The sequence below is a fragment of the Myotis lucifugus genome, unplaced genomic scaffold (genome assembly GCF_000147115.1).
Source record: "Myotis lucifugus unplaced genomic scaffold, Myoluc2.0 scaffold_196, whole genome shotgun sequence".
Classification (NCBI taxonomy): Eukaryota; Metazoa; Chordata; class Mammalia; order Chiroptera; family Vespertilionidae; genus Myotis; species Myotis lucifugus.
Window position 1 is genome coordinate 402798 of NW_005871244.1, and position 12688 is coordinate 415485.

Genomic DNA, 12688 nt, shown 5'->3' on the forward strand with positions numbered 1-12688 from the left:
GCCGCCGCCCACCTGCTCGCTGAAGGTGGCGGCCGCGGCCGAGAGTCGTCTGCTTGACTGCGTTGGACAGCGACGAGAAGAAGCCACCGCCTCCCGAGGATCCAGGGCTAGGGGCGGCGGGAGAGGCCACGGGGGCGGCCGAGGAGGCCCTCTCGGTAGTGGCAGTCGCGGGACCGGGCGTGGCTGCAGGGCTGGGGGCAGCAGGTGGCGGTGGGGGCGGCTGCGGGCGCTGCAGGTCTGTCATGTACCCATTTGGCAGATTGGCCATGAAGTTGCTGTCGGACAGCCGGCGCCGCAGGTAGTTCATGGCTGCGGCGCAGGGCAGGGGGTCCTAGCAGCAGTCTGGTCAGGAGCCGCGGGGGTGGACCGCGCGGGGCCCAGGAGCACAGCTGCGCTCTCACGCACGACGCGACTCTTCTGCTGCCCGCTGCAGACTGAGGCAGCGCTGAGTCGCCACCGCCGCAGCGCGGATGGTCGCGCCCGTGCCTCCCTATCTCGCGCCCTGCGTGGTGCAGTCCGGCTAGGCCGGCGGTAGCACGGACGCGACCAAGGCTACGGGGAAGGGGAGTTTGAGGAGGAATGACGAGTGACGTCAGCGCGCCTTCAGTGCTGGGGCGGCGGTGGCGCACGCCAGCAGGCGGGGGCGAAGGCGCTGTCCGCGGTGCTGAAGGGGGCAGTGCGCACGCGCCACGCCGCATCCTGTTCCCTTCCCCCCCATTCGATTGGGGATGCGCAATTTGGGAAGTGGGGGTGGGGTGGGTGCTTGTCGGGAGGGTCGGAGTTGGGTGGTCAGGCAAGCCCCCTACCCCACTTCATTCTGGTCTTCACACCCAGTCGCACGCACACGCAGGACCCTCCGCAGATACTCAGTTTCCAGTGTTGATAGTCACCACAGAAGGCATGTGGGGGTGGCAATGGAGGCACACCCTGAGACACAAACGTAGAGAAATAACTAACTCCATTAGGGCAAGGGGTGGGAGTAGCCCGCGGGGAGATCAGTTTGCCAGGTACACACAGGCTCAGCTAGGCAGAGAGGTGTGGGGGAGGCCTAGACAACATTAGGTGGAGGTGGACACTTGGGTGGGGTACACACCTGAGGGGAGGCTGGAGGCACACAGGGAATGACACGCATGTGGAAATACATGTAGACACACACAAAAGTAAGGAAACACACAAAGGCATAGAGAGAGAGAACACACATCAATCTAGGTATTTACACACACACACAAGCCCAGGATAACACATATGGGCATACATGCACACGTATACACTTACACATACACACAGGCACCCCACCAACACACAGAGGATAAGGGAAACTCACACAAGTATGTACACCCAGACAAAACACATACCCACAGACAATGATGGACAAACCTAGATCAGCCACACACACATCCCCTGAACTCTAGCCCTGATATGTGTCCATCTATCCCCATCTACACACACACTGGGTCCGTACACCCCCAATCATTTGCCATGGGCACAACCAAAACCCACAATACCCACCTGGCATAATTAGTGCCCTTTGCACCACAGAGGCAAACCCAAACTAGGGTAGGGACACAGTAGGTGCCAAATGTTTGCCACATGAGCAAATGACCTTTACTAATATAGTCTAGACAGAGGTGGGTTGTGGAAGCCAGTCCGTCAGCTCCTATTAAGATCCTGATTACAATGAAAGTACAAATTCATTTTAAAAGAATAATTTGTTGATTGTACCCAATGCTTAACTGAGCTGTTTACATGTAGTCTTATCCAACCCTCACAACAATCCTATGGGGTGGTTATTATCATTTCCATTTTACACATGAAGGGACTCAATAATTCCAATTCATTCCTAAAGGGTCATGTGATCCATACATTTTTTTTTTAAGAATGTGCCAGAAAGAGGTCCCAGTGTGGCTGCAACAAATTGATCAAGGGGGATTGTGGCAGAAAATGGGGTTGGAGAGGTTAGCAGGGACTGGATGGGCCATAGTGAGTGATGATGGTGGACCAAGTGAGGTAGGTAGAAGATATGGCAAGAAACAGGCAGATGTGGAGTCTCCTCTGCCTGCAGGATTTTCAGGTGAATCATCTACTTATCCATGTGCCCATTCTTCATTCATTAATTCATTGGCTCGTTTAAACAACGTAGTAATGGTGTGGGGTCTGGAATCAGAGTGCCTGCCTTCAAACTAAAAATGATCTTGACTCACCTCTAAGGGTGGGGTGGGGAAGAGACAACCTCCACTTTTGCATGTGCTATGACTTCTGCCAGGAATGTCCCCTGCCCCTTCAAAGATCATCTTTGATCAAGGTCTTCAGGAAGTCCCCTCCCCCACGACTCAGATTCCATCTCCTCTTCCAATAGGCTCCCACAGTCGTCAAGGCAAATATTTCCAAACCATCTTCTACTTCCTCCTCCATTCTAGCCAGCTTTGGTCTCACCTCCAGGCCTCTGCTTTGGCCATTCCTTGCCCCTCTCCCCTGGATGCCTTCTCTGACATTTCAGATCCATTTTCTCCACTTTGGGGAGCTACCCAAGAATCAGGTATTTCCTAATATTTCGAAGTATGTGGTCCCCAGTTTTTTGCTCAATAACTGGAGCAAACAAGTTGTGCTGGACATATGGTGCCCTCTCTGGGGAAAAGGAGCAGCTGCAGGTCTACAGACCTTTCTGGCTCCTTGGGAATCTGCCACCAGATTGCCTCTTCCCAGGGGCCCCATTTCTAGGTTCCTAGTACTTGTGGACCCCAGCATCATTCTCTTTCTCCAGGTGGTTCAATTTCCAGAAATTAATTTTTTTATAGATTGTTTTACAGAAGAATGAAGATTCCCCCCAGGAGTATCTCAACTCCTTGAGACAGAGGTAAGGCTCTTCTGTACTGCCTCCATCTTCTCCAGCAGGAATTGAAAAGAAGTGGCTCCAAGAATGCTTTTTTGTTGTTGTGTGTACCTCTGTTTATAACTCACACACACATATCCATGTTGCCCCCATGTGCATGCGTGCACATACACACCTCTATAACTTACATTGTTATGGTGCGCGCACGGTTGTAACTTCACATTCACTGCACATCCACTCGACACATCCTTAATTTTTGCACAGACCCATAGGTCTGCATATCACACATACACAAAGATATGTGCCTCACACTACACACACACAAACTTACACTTTCTTGCAAACACACACCTCTCTCACACTCTGTATTAGCAACCAGAACCCCTCATTTTGGCTTGTTCCTCCCAAGATGATTATTTATCAACTTTGTCTTCATCCCAACCCATCAACTGGTCCATTTTACACAAGAGGAAGTCAACCCAGAGAACTGAGTATTCTGACATACTCTGGGTGTCACAAATCTTCCATCTGAACCCTCCCTCACAGAGGTGCCCCTCCACTCACAGCACTGAGTCCTAAACTCTGCTCCTGACATGGTGCTTCAGAAATGTTCAGCCCACTACCTTTCATGTCTTTTTCCTCCTTGGTAAATGGGGATAATAATACTGACACTCACAGTTTCATTGTAGATTAAGTGAATGCATGTTATGGAGGCTTAAAATACTACCAGGCATAGAGCAAGTGCTCTCTAAGTATTAGCTATTACCATAATTATGATGATTCTTATGCTTGTCTCATTACAAGGGGCCCCAGCATTCATAAGTGTTAAGTCAATGAGCAAGTGCTAAGGGTATTAATGTCTGGGTTTGTTCCCTTCACTGTGGAGACAGGTACCACTCCAACTCCCCTTCTTTCCTATACCCAATGGTATCCAGGACTATTGTTAGTATACAGTAGGTGTTGAATAAATGTTCAAAGGAAAGGGTCACTTACTCTGAGTCTGTTCCCTTGTTCAGATGTCCTCTCCTTCTACCAGCCCTCCTCCACCCTAGATGCCCGGACTTAATTCTAGTATACAGTAGACACTAATAAGTGTTGAAGGAACGAACAAATGCTAACAGGAATATGTGTCTGCGTTTGGGCTCCTCTTGGCAGATGCTGACTCTAGCTTCTCTTTGCCCCCGCTCCAGCTTAGAGCACCTCATAGGCACTTCCTCCCCCCTCCTCCAGAGCTATTTGTTGCCGCTAATTGTAGCCTTGGAGCTGGGCTGTTGGGAGTGGGTGGGTGCAGGTGCTGGTGCAGCGGGGCGCCACCCCAGCCCTGCCTCTGCTGCCTGCTGCTGTTTACCCCTGCCTCTGCTGCCTGCTGCTGTTTACCCGGGATTGATGTGGAATTTGCCAGCCCAGAGGCTCTGGTGGGTGGGAACCTAGAGAGCTTTAGGAGGTGGGGAGATGGATAACAAGCACACCAGCCAATCAGAAAGTGCCTGGCAGGGCGAGCAGCCAAACAGGAAACCCATAACATGGAGCTCTGCAGAAGGACATGCTGGGTGACCCCAGGCACTGGGGGGCAGGTGTGGGGGGCAGACACTGGGGCTTCAGCAGCGGTTAATGGATGGATACTTGCCTTAATTCCTGCCAAACTGGCCACAGTGGAAAATACAGTTTTCCACAACAGGTCACTGTGACATGCTGTGCCCTAGAAGATGCTATTGCCCCATTCTTGAGGAAGAGGCTGGTTTATTGAGGTCTGGGAAGCCAGAGGGTCAGAATGGAAGAGAGGTGTTAGAGCTCCTCATCCTCAGGGTCTTCGCAGGCAGGTGCGTGTAGACATGGCCGCTTCTCCTCCACCACCAACCTCTGCCCCTGTAGCAACTCGCACTTTGCCAATGGTTTCCCCGAGAAGGTCACATTCTTCTCACCTTGACCTTCCACGATGGTAATAGTGCGCCTGAAGCATTAGGGAGGGAATGGAGGGGAAAAGCTCAGGGAAGACAAGAATGCATTCAACAAACTCTTATTGAGTGCATACTATGTGCCCAACACTATTTTTAACTGTGAGATATTGGGCAATTTCTTTACCTTCCCTGTGCCTCACTTTCTCTCATCTGAACAATGGGAATAATGGAGACAACAACAATAATAATAACACCCACTTCACTGGGCTGAGGATAAATAAGTTACAGAGTGGTGTGTGGTACACAGTAAGTGCTTAATAAATGCCAATGATTGTTACTAGTTGACATTAGCTACCTTCTCTTACATCCAAAACCCTTTACATTTCTCTCCCCACTGCCCACTGGAAAAACAAAACAAATGCTTTGCCCTAGCATTCAGGGCCTTGTTGTTGTGCCCAAATCTCTGCCCCAAGGCAATGTCTGTCTCTCTTCCTCTTTATCCAGACTCAGTCTCGTGTCCAGAATGGTCTTTGCTTGGATTATTTCTCCCACTAGGCAAGCCCTGCATTCACTCACATCCTGATTTTCTCAATCACCCCTTTCTCCATTCATTCCCTCACTCTGTCAAGTCCTTCATGCCTCCACTTAACACCCCTAATGCATCTTTAGAACCCACTCTAAACCCCATAGCTAGAGACCACTTTCCAGATTGTAGGCCTTCCATGAGATGGGAACAAGCCACTTAATCTAGTAGTTTGATGCACACTATCCTATATAATAAAAGGTTAATATGCGAATCAGCTGACCACCAGGGGGCAGATGCTCAACACAGGAGCTGCCCCCTGGTGGTCAGTGTGCTCCCATAGGGGGAGTGCTGCTCAGCCAGAACCCAGGCTGATGGCTGGCAAGCACAGCGGCAGTGGTGGGAGCCTCTCCCACCTCCACGGCAGTCGGACACCCCAAGCCTCCAGGGCTCCTGGACTGAGAAAAGGTGCAGGCCGGGCTGAGGGACCCCCCACCCACCGCCCAGTGCACAAATGTTGTGCACCGGGCCTCTAGTGTGGAAATAAGAAGGGATGCATGGGTATTTTAACCCTCTCCCACACCTGGGCTACCCTGGCCACCGGGAAATACTTTGAGTGACTGATCACCTGTGTCCAGGACTCTGTGTACACAGTCTTGATCCCTTTATGTCAGGGGAGGCCTGATCAGTTTCCTAGACCCAGGTTGAGGTGGCAGGCCCTTTCCCACATACCAAGCATTCCTCATATGCCTTCTATAGGGACCTGTCTACCTAAATCTCGGGAGATCCATGAGATCTGGGATGTGTGTGTCTGCAACTGTTGCCAAAAAGGCCTTAAAGTATCTGGGGGCAGTGAGACATTGAGTGAGACACTGAGCCACCCATGGAGGCATGGGTGACTGAAGGAGTAAGTGAATGGAGGCATGAGTGACTGAACAAGCCCATCAAAGCATGGGTAACAGAGAGCAGAGCAAATAGACACAGGGAAGACTCAGTGAATGGGGGAATGGCCGAGTGACTGAATGTGTGACTTACGGGCACAAAGGCTACTAACTCTCCCATCAATATCTTCTTTCTCAGCTTCTTTTTTAGTTTCCCCCACTTCCTGAAGCTGAGAAATGGCACTGGGCAAGGGAGGCACCTTAGGCCCAGTGGTAGAAGCCCTGGTTGGGGGTAGCTGACTCTCCTGCCCTGAACGCTGACATAGCGGTATCATTGCCCCTTCTTAGGCATACTCTGCCTCTTCACTCACGCGTAGTTGGGGAGATGGGCCTTGCAGAGGCGCTGGCGGGAGCGGGTGGGGCTGGGTCCACACGCGGGTGTGCACAACCCCCAGGTACTCCACTCTGACCATGAGCCTTCCACTGCAATGAGAAGAGGGAGTCAGAATTAGTGGTTTCAAGGGGTTAGTGAGAGAGAGGCTGCAGGGACACGGGGTCCATGGCAGATTGTCAGAAATCCCCATCACTTCATGGGCTGCCCACCCTCACAGCACAGTCTGGGGAGCACTCACACAAGCAGCGATTGATGTCGTAGCAGTACCGGATATCCTGTTGATCCCCAGAACAGCGAAGTCCATTTAACTTGCGGCCAATGCAGTCCCTTTCGCGTACCTGCTGGCCTTGGATCTCCTGACATTTGATTTGTGACATCTTCGGGCGGGTGCACGGGCCCCATTCCTGCCACGGCCCCCACTCTCCATTCACTGCAGAGACAGGGGTAGCAGGGGCTCGCACCAAAGAAGGGAGCCAGCAAGGAAGTTGAAAGGAAGGGATGAGTGCTGGGGGGCAGAGTGGCGGTGATCAGTTGTGGGAATGGGTGATCGGAAGTGGAACTAAGGCATCAGGGCCAGGAGTGGAGGGATTTAAGGCAAGACCAAGGCATTAGCAGCAGGAACAGGGCAGCAGAGAAGGGTGGGGGCTTAGGCATGGAAATGGTGCATCTTGAGGTGCTGACCAGGGCATCCTATGGCTGTGTTGCAGATGTGGGTCCGCGTGGCATCACCAGCACAGAAAGGGCCCCCGTGCTTGGGCACAGGGTTATTACATGTCCGTCGTTCCAAGGTCTGACCCAGGCCACAGGTCACCGGGCAGGGACTCACTGGGCCCCATGGCCCCCAGCCTCCAGCCACTGTTGGGGGGGGGGGAATAGGAGTGAGGAAAGGCCACTTCAATCTCCCTGCTTCAGCTCTTAGACCCTTGAGGCAGACCGTCCCCAAACAGAGGTACATGGTCACACGGTCTCAGATTTAGCCATGAAATGGCAGAGCATGTGTGTCTGAATCAAGAGCAGAGTGTCAGAGGCCTTATCCCTATGTACCTGGGCAGGGTGGCAGGCCGCTGCAGCCCCGTTGCTCATAGGCTGACCCTGGGCATGGCTTCCCAGGAGGCTTTGTGGAGGGCTCAGGCGCGGTACACGTGCGGCTCCGTTTTTCCATAGGTGCATTGGGGCCACCATGGCAGGTGCCTGAGCAGGGGCCCCAGGGGCCCCAAGCAGCCCAGCCTCCATGTGCTGTGGGGAAGGGTAGAGAGAGGCCAAGTGAGGTCATGCATGCTGAAGTCCTACACTGGCAGCTCCCTCCATAACCCTCAGAGCCACCCGGGGTGTCTGCACCCGTGCCCTGTGGTTGCCCTCACTCACTGGGGCAGACCTGCTTCGTGTCACAGGCCTCTGACTCCTGTGCCACTCCTGGGCAGGAGCCCCCACACTTGGGGGTGGGCTCATCACATCTTCGATGACGGGTCCGGGTCCCTTTGGAGCAGGTGACAGAGCAAGGTGTCCAGGGCCCCCACTTGGACCAGCCGCCCATCTCTGTGGGAGAGAAGAAAGGGGCACAGGATGGAGGTGGGGGTGTCATTCAGGGGTGCTCGCTTCCTCTTGTAGCCCGCATCAGCTAATCCTGTCGCCACGTTCTCTGTCACCCTTGGTCCACCATCATTGCTCATCTGGACTCTCAGTCACCTGCACATGGAACCCTCTGCTTCACCCCTCACCACAGTTTGTCTTCCTCCTGACAGCGAGGAGGTCACAACCCAAGTCAGATCACGTTTCCCCGCTGCCCATAACCCGTATCAATCAAAATAAAAGCCAACATCCTCACCCTGGCCCACTAGGATCAGGCTCCCTCTGACCTCACCTCCTACCACGATCCTCCAGCCACAGTCTGCCTCCTCCTTATAGCCTCACACACATCAGGCACGATCCCACCCTCAGGGCTCTGTCCCGACTGTTCCCAGGACTGGGGAATGGGCAGTGTGTGGCCGCCTTGCTGCTCCTCCTCACCAGGACAGCATTGCTGGTTCTCACAGGCCTGCAGCTGCCACTCCAGGGCCCCAGGCTGCTGCTTCTCTGGACACTGTCCACCCCAGCCTACGCAGCGCCGGTGCCGTAGCTGGGAGCCCTCAGTGCAGGACATTGAGCAGGGGGTCCAGCTGGACCACGGTGACCACTTTGGGGACCTGCAAAGAGAAGCACATATGCCCCATCCATGAGCTGGCAAGGACAGTGTACAGGACTGGTGAGTGTGGGCAGGCACAGGCGGGGGTGTGGGAGAAATATGTGTGAAACAATGAGAGTACCTACCTCTTAAGGATATTGGGGGACTAAATGGGAAGAGATGAGCATACAGTAAGTATTTAATAAATATCATTTACTTTCACAATCAGAGACCTGGAGCTACCCCTGGCAGCCCCCCAAGGACAGTGCCAGGCATGCAGTAAGCAAATATAAGGACGAGGGGCCCAGAACTGCTGTCAGAAACCCACTGGGCAACCACTGTGCAAACAGGAAGTGCTCAATGAATGTGAAGTTGTCATCATAATTAGGGCCTGGAGCTGCCCTTAGAATTCCCCAAACTCTCCCGCCTCCATAACACATCTGTATACAGTAAGCACTCAATATAAGCTGTCGTCACAATTAGGGGACTTGAGCCACCTTCAGAAATACCTGGGCTGCACCCCACCCACCATGCTTCCAGTGTGCAGGAAATGCGCAATACACGCAAGCTGTAGCAGTGGTTCTCAACCAGGGGTGATTTTGCAGCCCAGGGGACATTCAGCAATGTCTGGAGACACTTTGGTTGTTGCAACTGCTGTGGGGAGTTGCTATTGGCACCTAATTAGAGGCCAGAGTTGCTACAAAACACCCTGCAATGCACAGGTCAGTCCTCCCCCCCACCCCGCCCCAACCAATAATAATTTTCTGGCCTCAAAAATCCATAGAACCGAGGCTGAGAAACCCAGAGCTATGGTCACGATCAGGGCCTCAGAAACACCTTTGGGAACCCCAGAGAAGGAAAGAGTCCAGTTTTGGGTCGCCCTGCACAGTCCTTCCTGTCCCCCCCCCCCCACAAGCCCAGGGTCCCCCTCACCTGCATGGATGACAGAGCTTGCTGCCAGGCTCCTGGAAGGCATAGGCAGCGTTGAGACAGCAGTCTTGCACACGGACACCTCCGCCCAGGAGGCCCTTGCACTTGCCTGAGGACTCCTCATACTGGGTGAAGCAGAGGACGGGCTCTGAGCCTGAACCAGGGTGGGGGGAGGAGGGATGGTCAGGGGTGTTACTGGTGGGCCCGGGCACCCTGGGCCAGCTAGGCTCACCCACTCACCTGTGGCCGGCAGGGTGAGAAGCAGCAGCAGCCAGGAGGCCTGCGCTGGGGTGGGCATGGTGAGCACTGAGCTCCTGCAGCCCCGCCTGGCTTTATGTGCGCTGGGAGTCAGTGGGAAAAGAGGAACCAGGGGCAGGGGAACTGGGAGGGCAAAGGGCAGCAGTGGGGGGGGGGGGGAGGGCAGGACTTTTCAGTTCCCACCTCTCCCTTGTCACCTCTGCCTACGAGCCACCTTCCTCCACTCACCTCTCCTTACTTCTGGACTCACTCTCAGTCCTCCTGTTTTGTTTGTCACTGTATTCCCACACCCCATGCCCCACCTAGCAACCCTTCAGCACTCAATCAATGCTCTTTGAACAAATTCTAGTGAAGGGAAATGGAGCATTGGACTTTGGAGCAAGACCAACTTCCTAGTTGTGTAACCTTGGGCAAACTATTGGAACCTGAGTCCGTTTCTTTCTTTTTTAAAAAATATTTTTATTGATTTCAGAGAGGAAGGGAGAGGGAGAGAGAGAAACATCAATGATGAGAGAATCATTGATCAGCTGCCTCCTGCACATCCCCTACTGGGGATCGAGCCTGCAACCTGGGCATGTGCCCTTGACTGGAATCGAACTGTGACTTTCTGGTTCATAGGTCGATGCTCAACCACTGAGCCACTCCGGCCGGGCTGAGCCCTGTAAAATGCATACTTTCTACCATGCCAGGATCAATCTCATGGCACCAGTGAACAAGGGTGAGGTGACTGCATGCTCAGGTTGTCCCTCCTCATAGGGTGGAGTGGGCATTGAGTTCATTGCTTCATTCTGCATCCTGACTTAACCCACCCTCCTCTTTCCTGAAAGAGAGGTCCCCTGTGGTCAGCATGGGGAAGGGAGTTCAGCTTAAGGGAAGTGAGAAAGGGAAGTGAGAAGAGTGTGGGGAGGATTCAGGAGTGAATTGGAGATACCCATTCCTGGGGGCGCAGCTGGGGACACCTTCAGGGCCTGCGGAGGGGGTTGGGAGGGAACCAACCGGCCTGGTCATGTTCCAGCAGAGAAAGTTGGGTAGGTGACACCTCCCCTCCCTGAGCCTACATCATAGGGTTTGTTGTGAAGACTGGGAGATAAGGTTTTTTCAAGTTCTTAACACAGTGCCTGGCATATAGTAGATGATCTGTTTGTCAAATACATTTATCCAACATTTACCGCGCACCTATTGGGTATCAGATGCTGTTCTCGGCACTGGATGTAGCAGAGAATGACAGCCCCAAATCCTGGTCTTCAAGAGGCTTACACTCCAAAAGAAGATACAGATAATAAATGTCGCCTCCCCCACAGAGGCCTTCCCCAGGTACCCTTTTTATATGGCACCCCAGTCACTCTCTAACCCAGTGGCTCTCAAACCTTAGTGTGCGTCAGAATCATCCAGAAGGTTGATGAAATCATAGATGGCTAGGCTGCACCCATTTGTTTTTTTAAACGTATTTTATTGATTTTTTTTTTTAAGAGAGGAAGGGAGAGGGATAGAGAGTTAGAAACATCGATCAGCTGCCTCTTGCACACTCCCTACTGGGGATGTGCCCGCAACCAAGGTACATGCCCTTGACCGGAATCGAACCTGGGACCCTTCAGTCCCCAGGCAGAGACGCTCTATCCACTGTAGGACTGGAGTCAAGAATGTGCATTAAAATTTTTTTTTAAAAAAATCCTCACTAAGGCTATCTTTCCACTGATTTTTAGAGAGCGTGGAAGAGAGAGGGAAAGAGAAAAATATTGATGTGAGAGAAACACATCGATTGGCTGCCTCCTGCACGTGCCCTGACCAGGGCCCGGGCCAGGGAGAAGCCTGTAACTGAGGTACGTGCCTTGACCGGAATTGAACCTAGGACCCTTCAGTCCGCAGGCCGACATTCTATCCACTGAGCCAAACCAGTTAGGGCAAAACACAAGAATCTTTTAAAGGTGTCTAAGAAAGGTAGCAAGGCCATGTCCCCTGCATTCAGAGGGAGAAATGCCATCCCCCAACTTAAAACAAAGTAAAAGAAGTTGATTTGGTCAAGGTTAACGTTAAAACAGAACTTTCTCAAGAATATTAATCTTGTTTTATGGGCGATAAGGTGTGTTGACACTGAGATGTATTCTGTTCCTTGGAACAGAAGCCTGTCTCAGAGAGTGTGCTTTGAACAAAGAGGGCTTGTTAGCATTCCAAGACTTCAGACAGCAGCGCTGTGTTATCCTGTGAAAACAAATTCAAGAAACCTGTACTTCTGCTTTATCTAAGCACCCGTTGCCCTGGTAATAATGCCCTGGTAATAACTGATATTCCCTTTGTTTCTAAGCTGTATAAACACTCATAAAATTCCCTGTGGAGGGGGATCATCGGCGCTTTCATCTCTTCTTGTATGTTTGGGCAATAAAATGACTGCAGATTTCTTATTTAAACAAAGAGAAAAAGTCTTGTCTCGGTAATTATTGCACTGCTACCTTGTATGATGTATGTATCTGTCTTGTTTGTGGCCCTCACTCAAATACCAGCTCCCCAAGGGGAGGGATTTTTATTATTTAATCTTCACCTGAGGATATTTTTTCATTGATTTTTAGAGAGAGTGGAAGAGAGAGGGAAAGACAGAAATACTGACATGAGAGACACACATCGATTGGTTACCTCTTGTATGGTAGGAGGAGCCTGCAATTGAGGTACATGCCCTTGACCAGAATTGAACCCGGAACCCTTCAGTCTGCAGGCCGATTGCTCTATCTACTGAGCCAAATCGGCTAAGGCAGTGGTCGGCAAACTGCGGCTCACAAGCCACATGCGGCTCTTTGGCCCCTTGAGTGTGGTCTTCCACA

The 12688-nt window shown here is 52.3% G+C and overlaps 2 protein-coding genes across 3 annotated transcripts in view; both read right to left on the reverse strand.

The window, feature by feature from the left end:
• The window catches only part of SYN1 (synapsin I), a 33509-nt gene extending 33202 nt beyond the window's left edge, over positions 1-307 (reverse strand). Inside the window, 1 exon segment of the mRNA XM_023760945.1 lies at positions 13-307. Within this exon segment, the coding sequence (XP_023616713.1) occupies positions 13-307 (295 nt within the window).
• Positions 308-4553: 4246 nt separating this feature from the next.
• On the reverse strand, positions 4554-10264 carry CFP (complement factor properdin). Of its 2 annotated transcripts, XM_006097150.3 has the most exons (9): positions 9858-10260; positions 9621-9771; positions 8534-8709; positions 7892-8062; positions 7571-7762; positions 7208-7381; positions 6765-6956; positions 6504-6615; positions 4554-4781 (listed from the first exon to the last, which is right to left on the reverse strand). In XM_006097150.3, the coding sequence occupies exons 1-9, from the start codon at positions 9913-9915 to the stop codon at positions 4616-4618; spliced, it is 1392 nt and encodes a 463-aa protein (XP_006097212.1). In that variant the 5' UTR covers positions 9916-10260; the 3' UTR covers positions 4554-4615. The 2 variants fall into 2 exon arrangements, with proteins under 2 accessions (XP_006097212.1, XP_023616685.1); XM_023760917.1 differs by lacking the exon at positions 7208-7381 and having other exon boundaries at positions 9858-10264.
• Positions 10265-12688: the final 2424 nt, after the last annotated feature.

Coding starts and splice junctions, on each gene's coding strand:
- CFP (XM_006097150.3), bottom strand. CDS start 9,915: ATGCCCACCCCAGCGCAGGCCTCCTGGCTGCTGCTGCTTCTCACCCTG. Junction 8,063..8,533: donor GAACCAGCAATGCTGTCCTG/GTGAGGAGGAGC, acceptor TCTCTCCCACAG/AGATGGGCGGCTGGTCCAAG. Junction 6,616..6,764: donor CGACATCAATCGCTGCTTGT/GTGAGTGCTCCC, acceptor TTCTCATTGCAG/TGGAAGGCTCATGGTCAGAG.